Raw genomic sequence first — 18,709 nt, forward strand, 5'->3', positions numbered from 1 at the left:
TTACTCAATCACCTTCCCAGACATACATGCACACACTGCTATATCTCAGCTTCATTCTTCTGTCCACAGATAAGAAAGACTAGTAGACACAATGGCCATTTATGGAGAGCTCAGGAAGTGCCAGAAACTGTGCTAAGAGCTTTGCATAACCCAAGTCTCCCAACAACCCCACAAAGTAGCTACTTATAATCATTGTCCCCATTTTATAGATGAGAAAACTGGCTCAGAGATGCAGATAGGCTAAGAAACATATGTGAAGTCACATAGCAAGGAAGTGATGGGGCTGGGACTCACCCCCAAGTGTTTTTCACCCTAGAGGTCTGTGGAATTGGACCCTGCCCTGTATGTGTGCCCAACACAGGAATCCTATGAGACTTCGCCCAAAGCTAATGATCATGTGCTGTGTGCACAGAGTGGTATGTTCTCAGACTCTTCCCTTAGCTCTGTCAAAGCTGTGGTGCACAGCTATTTAAAACAAGTCTAAAAGAGTATAAAGAAAACATGCTCATATGGGGACATGATCTAGGTAGCAATGCAGAAGCAGGACCATTGGCAAAGTGACTGCCCTGGGTTCATGTGGGGAGAAGCTCAGCATGACCAGCCTCCCCAGGTGTCATCTGGTGAGTCATTCCGATGGTTCTCACACCTCAGTCATGTGTCCACCACTCAGTGGAGGGAAACACTGCCCACCCTGAAGCGATACAGCTATGACATGCATGGTGGGAACAGCAAATGGAAACACAGATTCAAAGAATTTCAAAAATGGAAAGGGGCTTAGAGAATATTTCATCTTAGGCCCCCTAAAACTTCCCTGACCATTTCAGAGATAAAGATGTTAGGGTCCTTCAATGGCCAAGTGACTCATCTGGGGGCCCACAGCAAGGTGCTGGAAGGAATTTGAACACCAGATTTCTGGCTTTGGGAAGGGTTTTCACTCACTGAGGCCAGCCCATGCCACCCTGTCATTGTGGTCAATTCCACCCATATAAAACCTACCATTTCCTTTTCATTAAATACTCATCTTCATGAGTATGGTCAACAGGGCTAATGCAGAGGATTATTGATTTCTAAAATTAGATAAACAGTATTCTTCTGAGCCAAGGGACTGGTAACCTTGAACTTTCTCTTCCAAGGTGGAGGGTGAGAAGCAGTGGTTTTTAAACTGGTACTAAAATGGGCTATGACTCAGGAAGCCACGGAAAATCCAGCCATGTGTCACATTTAACACATCCGCCTTGAGTTGTCAATCTGAGGTATTAGGTTTTAGTGCAAAAAAGAAATTGACAGATGAGAAAAGGTAATTGGGGTAAGAGAGGTTGAGAGGAGAGGGGAATGGAAGCAAAAAATTCCATCATTCCTATTCAACAATGGCGTTGCAGAACACTTCCTATCTGTGTGACCTTGAACATCCTGAACCGCTCAGTCCCCTCTTTCTTTAACATCACATCCTCTACCCCAGATGGTTGAGAGGAATGGGAGCATATCGCATATAAAAGTGCATCAGAGTGGAGCTGTACTTCATTGGGGGTTCAGGTCTCCAAGTCATCCATAAAGTAAAATCGAGTTGCACTCCAATCCCCAGGACCTGAGCCCTTGACCTCACAGGCCAAGCAACAGCTTCTTTTGTTTCCACTTTGCATGTAAGCTGTGGCCTCCTTTCTCTGACATTGTGGAGGGCCAGGGCAAGTTTGAAGGTGAGGTGGGGAGGAGCCAGAGAGCAAAATAAGGAGTTGTTTTGTTTTTACTTTCTTCCCCCTCCAAGTGTATAGAGTTGAACTTGTGTAATTAATACTTGTGGGATGTGATGACGCTATAAAAAATAAATAATGGGGGGAGGTAGGAAATCAACCAAAGGACTTGTATGCATGCATATTAGCATAACCAATGGACATGGACACTGGGGCGGTGGGGGCTTGTCCTGGGGGAGGTGGGAGTGGTCTGGGAGGGGTCAATGGGGGGAAAAGGAGACATACAGTAATAAAAAATATTATAGACCTCTTAAGGCGGTCCTGCAATTTAAGATTTAAGTAAACCAAGCCGTTCAAATTTGCTAACTTGAAAGTTATAGCAGTGCTTCTCAAACATTACTGTGTATACTAGTCTCTTGGGGATTTTGTTAAAATACAAATTCTGATCCAGAAGACCTGGGATGGGGCCAGAGAATTTGCATTTCGAACTAGCTCTCAGGTGATGTTGATGCTGCTGATCCAAGGACCACACTTTGAGTAGGAGGAGGTATAGAGATGGAAAAAAATCAATAGACCGATAGTAGAGACAGGTGATTTCCCTCTGAAATTTCTAAAAATGTAGAATTTTGCATCCATTCTCCGACACCCCTGATGTCGGAGAAGCTGAGAGCTTTTACTTTCTACTAGTGGTGAGGTTATTCATTTTACAAAGAAGAAAGGGAATTCCCAGTGTCTTACCGTTCTTGGTTGGATCATACTGGGCACAGCCCACTGCAAGCTTCTCCAGCTGAGCACAGCACCTCCACCTCCCATCCATCCAGAAGTTAGGATGATACTTGGTCACCAAACTGTTATTATTCCTCGTTTCTGAAAGGGGTTGGCACCAGCAGAAGAGTTATTTCCAGATCAGTCTATCGAGGACTACCAACTTGATAACGCCTTGAGTTTGGACCCAGCTGTGTGAACTGAGTGAATAGTACTCAGAATAGTCAGAAAAATGGCCCTTTCCCCAGGCATGTACATATATGCAGGAGTGCATGTTGTGTCAGCAGATCTCTGGCTCTGCCTTGGGTTAGTTATATGTCCTTAGGTTGGGCAAAACCCTCGTCTGAGCCTCAGTTTCCCCACTGTACAATGAGGTTGTTAGACTGGTTCAGCGGGCCCCACAAAGTGCCTTAGGGCAGTGGTCGGCAAACTCATTAGTCCACAGAGCCAAATATCAACAGTACAATGACTGAAATTTCTTTTGAGAGCCAAATTTTTTAAACTTAAACTTCTTCTAACGCCACTTCTTCAAAATAGACTCACCCAGGCCGTGGTATTTTGTGGAAGAGCCACACTCAAGGGGCCAAAGAGCCGCATGTGGCTCGCGAGCCGCAGTTTGCCGACCTCTGCCTTAGGGTAATGGGAAGACTGAGTAGTTGGGAGTCCCCCTTTCTATCTCTCCCACTTCCCACCACAGCAACTTTGCTTTTATCCCTTCTAGATTTGTGGCTTTAAAGTAAGGTTATGGTGAGGTGGGGGGAAGACTCTACTGCTGAAAAAAAAAGTATAAAAGCTGGAGAACTAGATAGATTGGCTTTCATGCTTCTTCTAGTTTTAGCATCCTATGAGTAAAATCTCCTCCCGGAGGGAGAAGGGCAATGATCACAGTTGGAGCCCTTTTGATTACTTCTCATGTTTGTTCTGTGCCCCGTGGCTATTATACTTGAGCACACTTTCCAATTTACCCAGCACTTGCCTGTTCATATGCCAGTTGAGACTCACAATAACCTTGGAAGAAGATAAGACCTACATTTTTATTCTCATCTTTCGGATAGGGGCATTGTGGCTCCTGAGATTTCCAATGGCTTGCTTACCCTGAGTCTCCATAGCTACTTAGAGACATATTAATATTTGAAGCCAATTCTCCTGTAAATCCAGGGCTTCAGACTAAATAATAATAATAGAAATACTGATTGAGTGCTTCCTTTTGGTTTTGACCTATGTATCTGACGTGTCGTCAGCCATTTAATTCTCACAATAACCCTATGGGTGTGATCAGTCAGAATTCACAGCTGAGAAATGGAGACACTGAAAGGTCAAGGAACTTGCTCCAAGTCACACACTAATAATTGGCAGAGCTGGGATTTTCACCTTAGCAGCCTGGCTCCACATCTCATGGACCCAAATGCTGTGCTGGTTCTAATTATGCTTTCAGAAAGGTGAACCTTAAGAAATACCCTCGCTGATGATCTGAAAACCTTTAAAGCTAGTTAACATTTATTGGGTGCTGACTCTGGGCCAGCTAGTTCCAAGGGCTTAACTCACAGCAGTTCTGAAGGCAGGCACTATTATTATCCCCTCCTACACCCGCTTTTAAAAATAGATGGGGAAACTGAAGCACGGAGCAGTTGAGGAAGCTGCCCAGGCACACATGGCTAGCAAGTGGCAGAGCCAGGACTCATGCCCAGGTCATCTAACTGGAGGGTCCATGCTCTTATTCTTCACCCGGAACCAGGAGGCAGCAAACTTGTTTCTTAAAGGGCCAGGTAGTAAATATTTTAGGTTGCTCATCAGCAGGAAGATTTGCTATATTATGTAGGAACTTATATAACCCTTTAAAATGGAACCATTAAAAAAATATAAAAACCATCCTTAGCTTAGAACCTTAAAAAAAAAAGAAAACAGGTGGTGGGCTGGATTTTCTGACCCTACATTATACTGGTTGTTACCATTTGGGCCCAGAGTGAAAGGTTGGGACCTTCCAGCAACACCAAAAGGAAGAAATGTTTGACCCTCAGCTGCCCTTTATTCTACTGTGGAATCCAAGCCTGTTAGAGGAGCAAGGGATCCCAGGACTCAGCCACACAGGAGGTTAATTACCTTCTTTAAGGGCCAACACCCAGCGCTGCCGGCTCTCGCGGTCTGGAGCAAACACATACAGGAGGTAGTTGTCATGCACAACCTGGAGACACACACAGAGTTCAAGGTGAGTGGTGTGCCCGAGGATGGATGACTGACAGCAGGCCCCTCTGGCTTACTGGGCTAAGAGTGGGGTCTCGGTGTTTGTTGTCAAAAAGGCAAACTCTGGATGATCGGGGGACCAGTGTCCTTTTCATTCAGACTTTGGGGTGCTGTGCAGACATGGCGTGAACCTCCACAGCTTAGGCTGCTTGTCATCAGGTAAGCCATCACTAAATTAAAACAGCTGAAGAAAGAGTTCTCCTCTTGACAGCACCTTTATTTCTCAGGTTAATTTTTCAGGAAAGAAAGTCTTTGTGGCATATAAGAGTAAGATATTAGATGACAAGTGTTTAATTGGGATTTTAAGAACTTCTCATTTTGAAACAATGTAAGATACCCAAGAAGTTCCAAAAATAGTACAGAGTTCCTGTGTACTTTGCAACCACCTTTCCCCAATGACAACCTTTTATATAATCACAGCACATTTTCAAAACCAGGAAATTGACACTGGTACAATACTATTAAGTAAACTACAGAATTCTTTGAATTTTATCAGTTTTTGTCTTGCACTCACTTGTAATTGGGATTTTAATGACAGGAAATATAGGTTATTCCTTTTATTTTTAACCCTAAAAATTCCAACCCCATGGAAGTCACCTTTCTAGTATGACAAAAGTCCTTTTCTATGCCACCCAAATTGTCAAACAAGAATGATACTCAAGTATGTTCAAGGAGTTATCCACTCCTTGAGAACTACAAATGCCAAGAGTAGTAATAAGATTTAGGCAATGTCATGACCTAAAGACTAAAGATACCCTCCACCTGCTCTGCCCTATAGAACTTTCTATCACCTGGACAGAAAGCTCTTCCAATAGAACTTTCTGCAGTGATTGCAATATTCTATCATCTGTGGCTACTAGCCATGTGTAGCTATTGAACATGTAAAATGTTCATTCATTCAATGTGTCTAATGTGACGCAGAGCTGAATTTTTAATACTGTTTCATTTAAATAAATTCACATTTAAATGTAAACATTCAGATGTGGCTAGTGGCTACTGTATTGGACAGCATAACACCAGATGGTTCTCAGATGGTAAAATCTGATCCCTTTTAATCTCGGCAACCCCAAGCAATTTCTAACCAAGAATTGCAATTGGTCACCCCAAGTCATGAGTAAACTGCACTTAAAGAAACATTAGGCTTGGGGCCCTTGGTAGTTTTTTCCCTCTCCACCACGACTTTCCTTGAGGTAGGAAAATCATAAGGAAAAGGAGAATGAGGAATGACAACTTTTTCAAGATTTTGTCATCTTTGTTGAATGAATGAATGAATGAATGAATGTGTAATTGATCGGCATAACACAGCAGCTTTTCCCCTGCCATTTGTCTAAGTTCTAATGCTAGACCAGAGTCATCCCTGTCTCATCTTTTATTACAGTGACTGAGGATTTTAACCATCATATAAGGTATGAAGAATTAGTGCCCTCAGGCACGATGGACTTACCTGAAAAGGATACTTATAGTGGCAAGGGATGCTAATGTCACTTTTTACAATCTCGACACATTTGATTCTGGAGAGTTCAATAGTGCCCTTCAAGGTGCGCTTTTTCTGTGGGAGGGAAAAGCACATCCCATTTAAAAAGAGAGGAGACAATATTTTTATCCAGGTTACTTTCAGAAATCCATTACTAGGTAAGATCCATTAGTTTTGTAAATCAACCCTCCAAATATCCAGAAGCTACTTCATGGCCCTCATTGTCTGAGAAGGACACTGAGCAGAGTCCTAGGAGAACATGCTCTTTGAATCGTCTTCTTGATGAGGTGACTGATTTCCACTCATTGAGCATGGTATCTTATATTTCTGTGAGCTTGTGACAAACAGCAGCATTTGCAGAACTTGAATCAGGGCTGAGTAGCGCAGTCTATGGGAAACCAGCCACACATGTGCCAGTTTTCTCAGTTTGGTGTCTATCCATAGCCTTATTAACTCAGTAATTAGCTCAGGCCTGCTCTGGATGGTGATGTATACCTTTAGTGGTATTTTCTGTTCTACATCTGGCTTCTCCCTATCCCTTAGTTGTCCACAGTCCCACAATGACAACCCTGCAGCACGTTCCTGAATCTGCTCTATAACTATCCCTTCACCACACCCCCAGAAAATCTTACCGGCCCATGTCTCTTCCATTTAGAAGCTTGTTAGATATATTTCCTTGAAAACTAATTCACACGATGGTCTTCATGATTTATAATGATGTTACATGTTACCTATTTGTGAGGGTCCTTGTCCTTGGAGAGTGGATCCCAGGGGATGTTACCCAATAGGACTGATTCTATTAATGGACTATTGGGCTCATGGAAGGCCAGTTAGGGAAAAGCTTTTTGAGATCAGAAACCTTTCACAGGAGCCTAGAATTAGGCTTCTGTTGAGATTAGAGTTTACTTCATCTGTGGAACCAGTTGACAAACACTTCATTACACTTCATCCCTTACAAAGAGACAACAAATGGTGAACTAAGTAAAAGGTTGGAAAGGACTAGGTTCAAAGTTGAGCTCTGATTCTAACTAGCTTCATGATCTTAGACAATTTATCCAACCTCCCTAAACTTTAATTTCCACATCTGATAAGTGAGAATAATAACACCTACCTTTTAAGGGTTGATTGGGGGGTGTGTGTAATTATGTTGTTTATAATAGATGCCCTCAATAAAGGATACCCACTCAATTAAAGAGGTTCAGGAAGTCCTATGACAAGAGAGTTGTGATATATGAGTGCACTTGGTTGGTATTCAGGGAGCCATGGCATCATCAAATTGGCCAGAAGTGAGATCAGTCTTTTCCTCCCATTTTTTGATACCCAGTTTGGTTGCTGGCCTGTGCTTTATTTAGCAGCTGAGGCATAGAACTAATGTAAAAAAAAAAAAGTCAAAATGTGAGAAGTACCTTCTATCAAATACAGGGAAGCTTTCTGGTATTTCTTTTTAAATTTTCTTTCTAAAATCTACTTTATTTATTTTTTAAAGTACAAAAATCTATTCATGGTAATTTCAAGAAATAAAACAACATGGAAGTCTATGAAGAAACTATTTATAGTGTCTTATTATTCCTACCCTCTCCACAATCCTGAAGCAGTCAAGGTTAACCATTTGGAATGCATTTGTCTTTCCACACACATTTATAGGATATATACAAACAAAAATGAGCATCTGCTCGACGCAGTGGTCTACAGCCACATTGTAATCTAGCATTGTATGAAGAGGTCTGTCTCCCTTTAAAAGCCTCTGTAAACATGTGCCCTTTGGACTCAGACTATCTTTTTACTTAGGGTCTTCCACAGCTAGAAATATATGCCCTGATCCTACCCATAATCAAAGTCTTTGAATTTTTTTTTTTTTTTAAACAGAAGAGTACAAGGGAACAGTCTTTTCAACAGCCATTTTTTGCTACCGGTAAACAGTGCGTCTAAGCTTTGAGGTTATCTTGTGTGGTTTTGTGTGTGTGTGTATGTGTGTGTGTGTGTGTGTGTGTGTGTGTGTGTGTGTGTGTGTTTTACTTCTGTTGGGTTATTTCCTTAGCAGTTCACACAGTGATATGCAACAAAGGGCTCATGGCAGTAATATGATGACTCCATTTGCAGACATTTTTGTCCTTGGAACTCACTTAGTTCTGTGTTCCCTGAGAATAGAAGCCAGTCTCCATCAGATTTAAGGCTAATGCATTTAGCCATTCAGGAAATATTTTTTTAAATGTATTTCTTTATTGATTTCAGAGAGGAAGGGAGAGGGAGCAAGAGATAAGAGACATCAATGATGAGAGAGAATCATTGATCGGCTGCCTCCTGCATGCCCCTTACTGGGGATCGTGCTTGCAACCCGGGCATGTGCCCTTGGCTGGAATCGAACCTGGGACCCTTCAGTCTATAGGCTGATGCTCTATCCACTGAGCCAAACCAGCTAGGGCACAGGAAATATTTATTGCAGGCCAGCAATGAGCTGGGCACTGTTCTGAAGGCAGTAATAGACAGATGAACACAGTAGACTTTCTCATGGTGCTCACAGTCTACTTGGGAAGGCAGTCAATACCAACAAGTGCTATAAAGACAATAGAGCAGATTGATGTGATCAACGTGTGGTCAGAGCAGTCCTCTCTAGAGGGAGGGCATTTGGGAAAAGATCAGAAAGCTGAGAAAGGAGTCAGACATGAGAAGGTCTGGGGAGTGAGCATCCTAGGGAGAGTGAATGGCAAGAGCATAAAGGCCTCGGGTGGAAAAGTTCTGGATAAGTGTTGGTTGTCAGTAGCCTGAGATCATCATAACTAGGGTATGAAGTGGAGGGAAATGGTAACTGGAGTCATGAATAGGGATAAAAATTATACATGAAATTCTAAAGCCCCACTGTTTGACAGGAACTTAATGTGAGCCAAATATGTATTTAAAATTTCTAGTAACCACACTAAAAAAGGCAAAAAAAAAAAAAAACCACAACAATGCCAAGTACAATTAATTTTAAGAATATATTTTGTTTAACCCATATACTTAAAATATTATCACTTCCATATGTAATCACCACAAAAAAATAATGAGATATATCACTTTTTTTATACTAAGTCTTTGAAATCACATATTTTATAACACATCTCAACTTGGACCTGCCACATTTCAAGTGCTCAGTAGTCACACATGGCTGGTGGCTACTTTACTGGACAGTGTGGCTTCAGGATTTCCAAGAAAGACTTCTCCTCTGAACTCAGATGATCTCCTTTGATTTCTTAATGCTCATTGATTTCAAACATGGATTTTAAGAGACATTTGTGCCTTCACCATCTGTCAGGTGAGCCTGCTATCAGGTTTGCTCTTCTGTTGGGTGGATTGATGTTCCACTGTCAAAACTCACTCTGATTCCCAAATGAGAGCTTGGATTCCCCCCTCACAAGCCATCCTTCTTGGCCAGTCTCTCCAAAGGCCCCCGAGCCATTCTTCTTGGATCTTACAAGACCTGATACGTGGTAAACAATAGGTCAGCTGAACCTTTCCCCAGCCGGTCAGCGAGCTAAACATAGTTCCTTCTCTGGGAAATGGTGATTGCCTGTAATCATCCCAAACATCGGTGGTATTTCTGAAAAAATACCAGGGTAAAACCTTCCAAGGAAACCACACAAAAGCCACCGGAAAGAGAGACACCAAGTAAAACATGACTTTGTTCTTCCTTGTTATTCTGTCTGCATTGCTCAGGGTAAAAGGCACAGAATTTCACTTGGCCTTGTCTCCCTGCTTGGCCAGTACAAAGCTGTCCTCACATTCCAAAGCTTCATCCGGGACATCTGACATGTGTCCAACACAATCCAACAGGAAGCTGATGCCCATATACATTTCCTGTACTTCAGGCATTTGATGCGCCATCTTATTTAATCACGATCCCCATTTTATAGGCGAGGAAGTTGAGGTGTTGGAGTTAGGGAATAAAACCCCAACACTGAGCAGTCAATGGCATGACCAATTTCTCCAAGCCGTGAGCCAATAGAGATTTGTTTCTGCACATTTGGTCATGCAATGCTTCTGTGGATTTCAAAGGGAAGTGTTTTCCCTGGCTCCTCAGCATAATAGCTCCTCTTTGCTCCATAACATTTGCTCCTTGGCTGCTCAGCTAGTCCAGTAGATACATTAGTGAGAAGTTATATGTCTGGTACCCATGCAAGAGAACATCTCTACGCTTCTTAAAAACAGCAGAATTTGAGCTTTCTGCTCTGGTGAGGCAGAATTGGGACAGCAACAGAACTCTCATGTCAGGAAGACCCACATCTTCCTGACGAGCTGTGCAACCTGAGACAAGTGTCTTAACTTCTCAGTGGCTTTGTGTTTGTTTGTTTTTTAAGTGGGAGTAATAATGATCCTTGAATCAGGGGTTAATTTAGAGGACTTAAAAGAGTGACATAAACTTACCAGCGAAATAAAATCATTCAAATGATATACTAATCATTCAAGTGTTACTTTCCTTGCCTTCTCCAAATGCTGCCCATATGACAAGAGTGTTTTCTTGTCTTTAGGTGCCCACATTTTCTTTGGGGATTTTTTTTTCTGGGTAAATATGTAACCAAGAACCACCATTTGGGAAGATAGCATTAATTTTTAACTGGAGTCATTTTTTTACTTTGTCAATTATTTGAAAAATAGATCAAAACAATGAAAAGGACCTGCTTCCTGATCTTCCCAACTTTGTCACAATGTGAGGACTTCGGCTTTCTATTTCCTCTCAACTCTCTGGTTCAAACCTTCCTCAAATAGTCATTCACCAGAGGCTTAACTTACTCATAACTTAATGCTTCGCTTGTTTTGGAGGAGTTTGGATTAGGACAGGTATTAGAGGACTTAAGCCAAGAGGAAATTTGGATAATGGAATTCCAGGCATCAGCTGAGAATATTTCTCAAAGGGGAGTGATGCATTTAAGACTTTCCTGGATTACACTGTAAATGTAGCCACGTGCTGCCTTTATCAGTTTCTTTAAAATTAGGAAATCTTTCTGATGATTTTTAAAATCCTCACCGAGGAGATGTTTATTGATTTTAGAGAGAGAAGAAAGGAGAGAGAGTGAGGGAGAGAGAGAAACATTGATGTGAGAGAGACACATTGATTGGTTGCCTCCCATATGTGCCCTGACCGGGAATCAAACCCTCAACCTTTTGGTGTACAGGATGATGCTCCAACCAACTGAGCTACCCAGCCGGGCTCTGATGATAATTTTAACAAAACATGTCAACTATTTTGCTCATAGCCTCTTCTGGGATGTAGCATAGCCATTGTACCAATCTGAAACCCCACAATGACACAATTGAAATAAAAACTGATGTTGTGTGAGATGAAACCTAAGTTGTTGTTTGCCATGTTCCTAGCCAAATGCACAATATCAGTTCTAAAATTAGTTTTAGGGGTCTTCCTGGATTCTAGTTTCATCCCTTCTACAAAAATATGCTAGAGGCAATTCACAAATTCCCTCCCAGTCTCCCAACTCACTCAGCTTTCTGTCTTTTATGACAAAGGGAACCCTTGTACTGCATGGGGAGAAAAGCAGAGGTTCAGAAGGGAGAAACGCCAGGGTTTGAATCCCTATGACAGGTGACATAGAGCAAGTTGTTTCAGTTCTCTGAGCTTAGTTTTCTTAGCTCTTCTTATTTTTTAGTTTTTCAGGAGTAGGGGATGCTGACGGCTGCAGCTTGGTGTTATTATGATCTGCACTCAAAGAAGGACCCTAACTCGCTGCTTGATACCCAGTAAGGATGTGATTATTACTGTCTCTGTAGAAAAAGTAGCATCCTCTAAAACACAAATACAATTTGTAATTAGCTGTTGCTGGTTCCTTCCCTCCCCACCCAGCTTCACCTGAACTTACCTCCACTAAAATTTAAAGTTCTGGAAAAATCTGGAATCAAGGTAGCTGATTCCGAGGCTCCTGGGCTGACTTAAAGCCTGGAGACTATGATTTATCCCACACCTGCCTTTTCTTTCGTCTTTTCCACAAGACCTTTTAGTCATAGAAACTAAAGAAATACCTGGAGCAACTTAAATATCCATCAAAGACAAATGGTTAAATTAGTTATGATCCATCCATTCTGCATCTGCTCTGTAGCCATAGCATTGGTGTATATGGAGGGACAAAAATATTTATATTACATGTTAAAAAGCAGGTTTAGAGCAAAAGATGAAGTATCATCTCACTTTTGGAAAAAATAATCAAATCTACAGGATGACACAGAAAAATGTATACACACTTAACAGCTGATAGCGCAATTGATGTTTCTTTTCAGATTTAACCCATTGGAATTCATAACTATTCAAAGTGAGCATTCATTTTGGAATACCCTGTAGATCAATTTATGCAAAACTCAAAGAAATAATATAAGAAGGAACACTGCTAACAGTGGCTCTCCCTTCTGGGTGGGGTTTGGCAGACTTTTGCAATGTAAGTGATATCTATAATAATAAAAGCATAATATGCTAATTAGACTGGACAGCTGAACGACCTTCCGGACGTCATTCCAGACGTACTTCCGGATGAAGCCGAGGTGGCGGGGGCCAAGGCAGAGGTGGTTAGGGGCGATCAGGCAGGCAGGCAGGTGGTTAGGGGCAATGAGGCAGGCAGGCAGGCAAGTGGTTAGAGGTGATGAAGTAGGCAGGGAGGTGGTTAGGAGCCAGTGGTCCTGGATTGTGAGAGGGATGTCCCGGATTGCTAGAGGGTGCAGGTTGGGCTGAGGGACCCCCTCCCCGCACATGAATTTCGTGCACCAGGCCTCTAGTACTTCTATAATATCTGAAGTTTTTTTTACAGTGAGCATGTAAGTTTACTAAGCAGAAAAATTAAATTAATATTTTAAAGCAGTCAGAAAATTTCAAAACACCATATTGTAATACGGGCTTGTCAGATGACGAGGGGAGAAGGGTCAGGGCTGCACATTAAATGCTGGGAGAGCAAAGTGACACAGCTCTGTCTTATAACCTCATGACCCAATTAGCAGTAAACAGCAGCCAGGCAGCACCTGTCACCCGCTCTTCTGTATCCATGGAGGTTCAAGTTCATGACGGGCCCTCTCATGTTCTTCTTGAGTGACAGCTATTTTCTTCACAGATTCAAAAGAAGCAACTCTGTGTGCTTTTATGTGGGTATATTTATCTTAGAAGCGAAGCAATAGTTCAGGAATAAGTTCCAATCCTCATTCATATTTGATAAAGATATTAGTGATCCTAGCCTTTAAAAAGTGTGTTTGTTTAAATGCGCTTACAAATTGGGCAAAGAGAAAAGGGCTTCTGCAGAAACTAAGAAATAAGTGCCATATGCCATACAAAGGAGATCATCAAGGAGTCCTGCACCTTTTGTATCTCATTGTCTCTGGTCTGTAAATGCTCTTTCAAAGCCCTCCTTCTTTCCAGAATAGTGATATGAGATTTTTAATTAGTTTGAAAGAGTATATTTTTTACATGTACTTTTGAAGCACTGGAGAGTTGGTAGCCAAAGAATGGAAAATTAATAACAACTTCATTGCATTTTAGGGAATAACTCTTTGCACAGAGGTGATGTTCAATTAATATTTGTCAATTGATTGAGTGAGGGAGAAGCAGATAAGACCAAGTGTGCAGCAGAAAGTGTTCTTTGTAGGGCTAAGATAACACTTTTAATATAAATGGAAAGATATCCGTGTTTATATAATCTCCATGTCTATTTGTGAATTCATGATATCATTGGAGAGAGCTATAATCACACAGTTTCCACTTGTGTGAGCTTGAAGGGCCTTTAGAAATCAATATCTAACTTTCCCATCAGTATCTAACTTTTTATGTTAAATATTTAAACTCAAGGTGAAACAACTTTCTAAATTGGCTCTTATCTTTCCATTTCTACTATTCAATTTACACTCTGAGAGACTGAGGACATAGACTTGGAAGGCAGCTTGGTGATTATTGCAGGTCAAGGGGTAGCCCAGAGGGTTGGGTCTTGGCGTTCTCACTTCCAGCAGAGCCTCTCCACTTTTACCTGTTTCATATGTGGGGGTGGGAGTGACATGTATAATTTTGTACTGAGAGAGGGTTCCATGCTATAGGGAGTTTGAAAACCATTCATCTAGTCCAATCCCTTGGTATTATGGACAAGACAATGAAATCCGAGGTAGAATAAGGAATTACCAAGGTCACCCAGGTTAATTGGTTCCAGGTCTTCATCCTATTAAACTGCCAGGTTGTTGCTTCCTCATCTCCTTTCCCTTTTCTGGAATTACAGCATTACAGTGTGTCTGAGGCTTTCAGTCCTTTAGGCCCTTTCCAAAATTAGAGCTGACCTCTATGGAGCAGTCAAAGATGGCTTATGTGTACTTCATTTGCTTCTTAATAAAGACACTTGATGATCTAACCCAAAGAGCTCCTTCCTGCAAAACTTTCAGATCCTCTAAGGTGATCACATAGGGAGACAGATGTTTTGCAGAGTAGGAGGCCTTTTGGCACCCATTAAATTCTACTATATAGGTGGTGGGTTCATCTATACACATATACACTGACTTTAAATCAAATCATCTTACCCATGTACAAAATAGTATATATTTCCCTGCTCTCTTACCATAACATTAAAAACCTATAAAAACAGTGTACTTGAAAACAACCACAACAATGGATTTAAAATATATATATATATATATATATATATATATATATATATATATTTATATATATATATAAATATATATATATATAAATTTCAGAGAGGAAGGGAGAGGGAGAGAGAGATAGAAACATCAATAATGAGAGAAAATCATTGATCGGCTGCCTCCTGCACACCCCCACTGGGGATCAAGCCCACAACCCCGGGCATGTGCTCTCACTGGGAATCAAACTGTGACCTCCTGGTTCATAGCTTGACACTCAACCACTGAGCCACACTAGCCAGGGTGGATTCTTCTGTTTTTTATTAGTTCTGGTAAATTTGGTGGCTCCATGCATTGCTTCAGTCTCTTTGGAAGGGGATGTAGCAACAAATGATGGAAGCCATAAGTGTTCTCATCCTGTGACACTGTTTTCTCACACGTGGTACTCTATCTTAAGGGGCTGATTTTAAAAAAGAGGCAACACTGTTTTAGGTAGACTGTTATTTTTCAGTGTTTTCACTGACTACCTGGGAACAACCTGAAATAAATGTCAAACAATAGATGATAGAAAAATTCATCAATTTGTTTAGACACATGAAATAGATAAGTATATCTCTGAAATGAACCAACTCAATTATTAAAATTGATGTCTTTAGACAAAAGAATTATGGAGAACATCTTGTGTCATTGTTTTGTTCATTTTTTAAAACAATATATGAAGGCTTGCTGCTCTGTCTTTTGAGGTTAATCAAAATGAGTTTGACCTGATTCTAACTTTTCATCAGTCCTTGCTTCTAGAGCAGGTGTCCTCAAGCTACGGCCCATGGGCCACATGCGGCCCGCCGAGGACATTTATCCGGCCCGCCGGGTGCCGCTGCCTGTCCTGCTTAGCAGCCGACTCGTCCTGGGCCCGCAGTGAGCATAGGAATTTGTTCATAGTTGTTTTTTTTTTTAACTATAGTCCGGCCCTCCAACGGTCTGAGGGACAGTGAATTGGCCCCCTGTTTAAAAAGTTTGAGGACCCCTGTCTAGAGACTGTCTGAGCTCAGTGTTGATCATGAAGCAGGTTAGATACCAGGCACATTTGCACCAAAATGTGGAGTAGAATGATTCTGGATCAAGTACCCTCAGGGAGATGGATGCTTTAAGAAAGTGAAAACAGATGTGCCCATCACATACTACATAGTACATCAGAACACTTCACCAATCTAGACCACATCGTGCCTCAACTGGCTTCCTGGCTTCTACTCCTGCCCCTTGTATAATCTGTCGTCCCCACGGACATCAGATATAAAATCCTTCTCTGACTACCCTCTTCCCAAGCAGCCCCAGTTACTGCTTAGTTTTTCCACAGAACCTACCACAGTCTATATCTGCCCCATGTATTTATACTTGCGTATTGTCTGTCTTCTCCACTAGCATGTGAGCTTATGAAGGCAGATACCTTGTCTCAATTATTAACCACTGTAATCCTAGCATGTACCACAGAGCTTGGCACATAGTTGGTGCTCAAGAAAGGTTTGCTGAACAAATAAATAAATCTAAACACATCAAAATAGAAAAATTCCTTCATACAGTGTTAAGTGAAAATACATAAAGAAAAATGAAAAAGCTTTGGTACCATATATGTAATTTTGGAGGGAAAAAGTGCTATACTATTTGAATTTTTTATAAAAAGTAGGTGTAATTCCTGTGGCTTTTAAAATATAAAATGTATACATAAATTTTTATTAAATTATAAATTTATAAATATTAAAATATAGTGAGAAGCCTGCTTATAAATACTTTAGGTTAATGGGGATTATGTGACAACATAAGACTTGGGATAAGGTTCTTATTCTATTAACATACTGACAATTTTTACTGAATTTCAAGAAGCCAAGCAGACATTTGATCAAAAAGGGGAATTTTATATGCATGGTACCATTTCGGAGCTTCTGTTTCCTCCTCTGGATCACTTTAAGTGAAGTCCCCAGTCGTGACGGCAAACCCAGACTGACATCTAGCTGGAAATTAGATCTTGGAAGATCTCCCTTCTTCTGCAGGCCTAATAACTCATGGACGAGTGGAAGAATTATTACTGGTTGGTTAAGGAAATGGGAGAAAGAAAATTTTCTTTTTGGCCATTGAAAAGTTAAGAACTTTAGAATGATTTTCTGTGGGGTCCATGACTAAGTTAGTTATGAAGATGTCTTGTATTCCATGGACCTCATACTACAAGAGACTCCTGTGCTTTCTACTTACACCTTTCTTCCAGACTGAGTCAGTAACTAAGCCCTCACATTCGTAGTATTGCTCTGTGACCTAGTTTTCCTGCAGAAACTCACCAGTCCCTGAGCAGCAGGAATCACATCTAATTTTAATGTGGGAGTTATTTGCTTCCAAAACAAAAATGCTCTAGCCAGTGGCTATCTCCATAAAACATCAACATCACAACACACAGGCAAAAATCAATTCATGAAGCAAGTCCATTAAGGCAGACATAGAAATTGCTTATACTGTACTTGGCCTTAAGGGGCTTGAATTGCAAAGCACTCTGCTTTGGATTCTTACTTTTTTTTTTTTTTTTTTTTGCCTGATTAGACAAGGCCCACAGTTTTAGCTCCCAGATGTTCTTATGAATTCAATTGGAGTTATGGGACCCTCATTCTGAGTATTTACTGACCACCCCAGCAGCTTGTGTTGATGCTACAGCGATGAGCAAGGCAATCAAGATTTCTGGTCTCATGGAACACCTTCCAGTGGACGTACAGACAGAAAATAAATTAGGAAGCACATCAATGGACCCAATAAATAAGTGCAGGTACTGATGCATTGAAGTATCTATCGCTTTAGAAGAAAAAAGAAAGTGAATCCTGGGGAAATATTTAAAGAGATGGGAAATAATAAAGAACTTTGCAAAAAAACAAAACAAACCTGGGGTGTTCCTGACAGTGAGAATGGCGAATGCAAAGACCCTGCACTTGTGGGACCCTGAGAATGAGCAGGGGTAAGGGGGATGCGCTTAAGTGTGCTTCTCCATTGCTCACCCTAGTCCTGACCCTGTATAAAGGCCCCAGGGGGAGCATTACCTTGCGGTGTTCAAGGTTCAGAAAGAAGGCAGTTGGGATAGGAGCAGGATGGGTACAGGGAAGTGTGGTGTGAAATGAAATCGGAGGGGCAGTTAGGGACCACAAGATGAAGAGCTGAAAACAAACAGCCACAGAAGGAAAAATACCTGCTTCATTGTTTTAAATGTTTATTCCAGGTTTTTTATGGATAATAGATTGTATGGAGCATAAACTATCAGCGAGAGCCCTGCTAGAAGGCAACTCAATCATGAAGGAATGAGGTGAAGAGAGCATGACTTATGAAGGTCTCAAGCAAACATGCTCAGGTAGCTTTAAGAATATTATCCACAAAGGGTTTACCTGGAAGGAAGCAAGGAAGGAAGGGGAAGACAAGATGGAGGAAAAAAGAGAACAGAGTTGCTTGGTTCTCTTAAAAAGAGTTGTGGTGGGGGAGGCTGGCCCACCTCTTGGTTCTTACATGTATCTCTCTGACCCACCTCTTAAAATTCCAACCTCCTGACCCTCCTCTTCCTCAGTTCAAGACTAAACCATAAACTCTATCTCCAGGGAGTCTTATTTACTTACTCAGACACTCAAGAAATTTCCTGTTTAAAGTCCTATATCACTTGCTTTGTTCTCTACTCTTTTGCCCTTGAGCCTGGTTCTGTTAGGGTTCATCTGTGTAACTCTAACCTCTCCAACTGTATCTATACCTCATGCCTTTCCTCCTTCTCTCCTTCCTTTTCTTCCTTCCACAAATAATTAATGGATATATAATATGTGTCAGGCACTGTCCTAGACATTGGTGGTGCCATCTTTAGCCAATTGGGTGCCAGCTCTCATGAAACTTATTATCTAACAGAAGATGGGGTGAGGGATGACATTAATACAATAACCAGATTAACAAA

At 41.3% G+C, this 18,709-nt stretch overlaps 1 protein-coding gene across 1 annotated transcript in view; it reads right to left on the bottom strand.

Annotated features, from left to right (window-relative positions):
- ITK (IL2 inducible T cell kinase) overlaps window positions 1-18,709 on the bottom strand; it is a gene marked incomplete at its 5' end in the record, with an annotated part of 49,451 nt that overhangs the window by 27,433 nt on the left and 3,309 nt on the right. Inside the window, 3 exons of the mRNA XM_080672687.1 lie at window positions 2,427-2,555; window positions 4,554-4,635; window positions 6,139-6,243. Of these exons, the coding sequence (XP_080528813.1) occupies window positions 2,427-2,555; window positions 4,554-4,635; window positions 6,139-6,243 (316 nt within the window). The remainder of the gene's footprint in view (window positions 1-2,426; window positions 2,556-4,553; window positions 4,636-6,138; window positions 6,244-18,709) is intronic.

The sequence above is a fragment of the Plecotus auritus genome (assembly GCF_963455305.1).
Source record: "Plecotus auritus genome assembly, chromosome: 6".
Lineage (NCBI taxonomy): Eukaryota > Metazoa > Chordata > Mammalia > Chiroptera > Vespertilionidae > Plecotus > Plecotus auritus.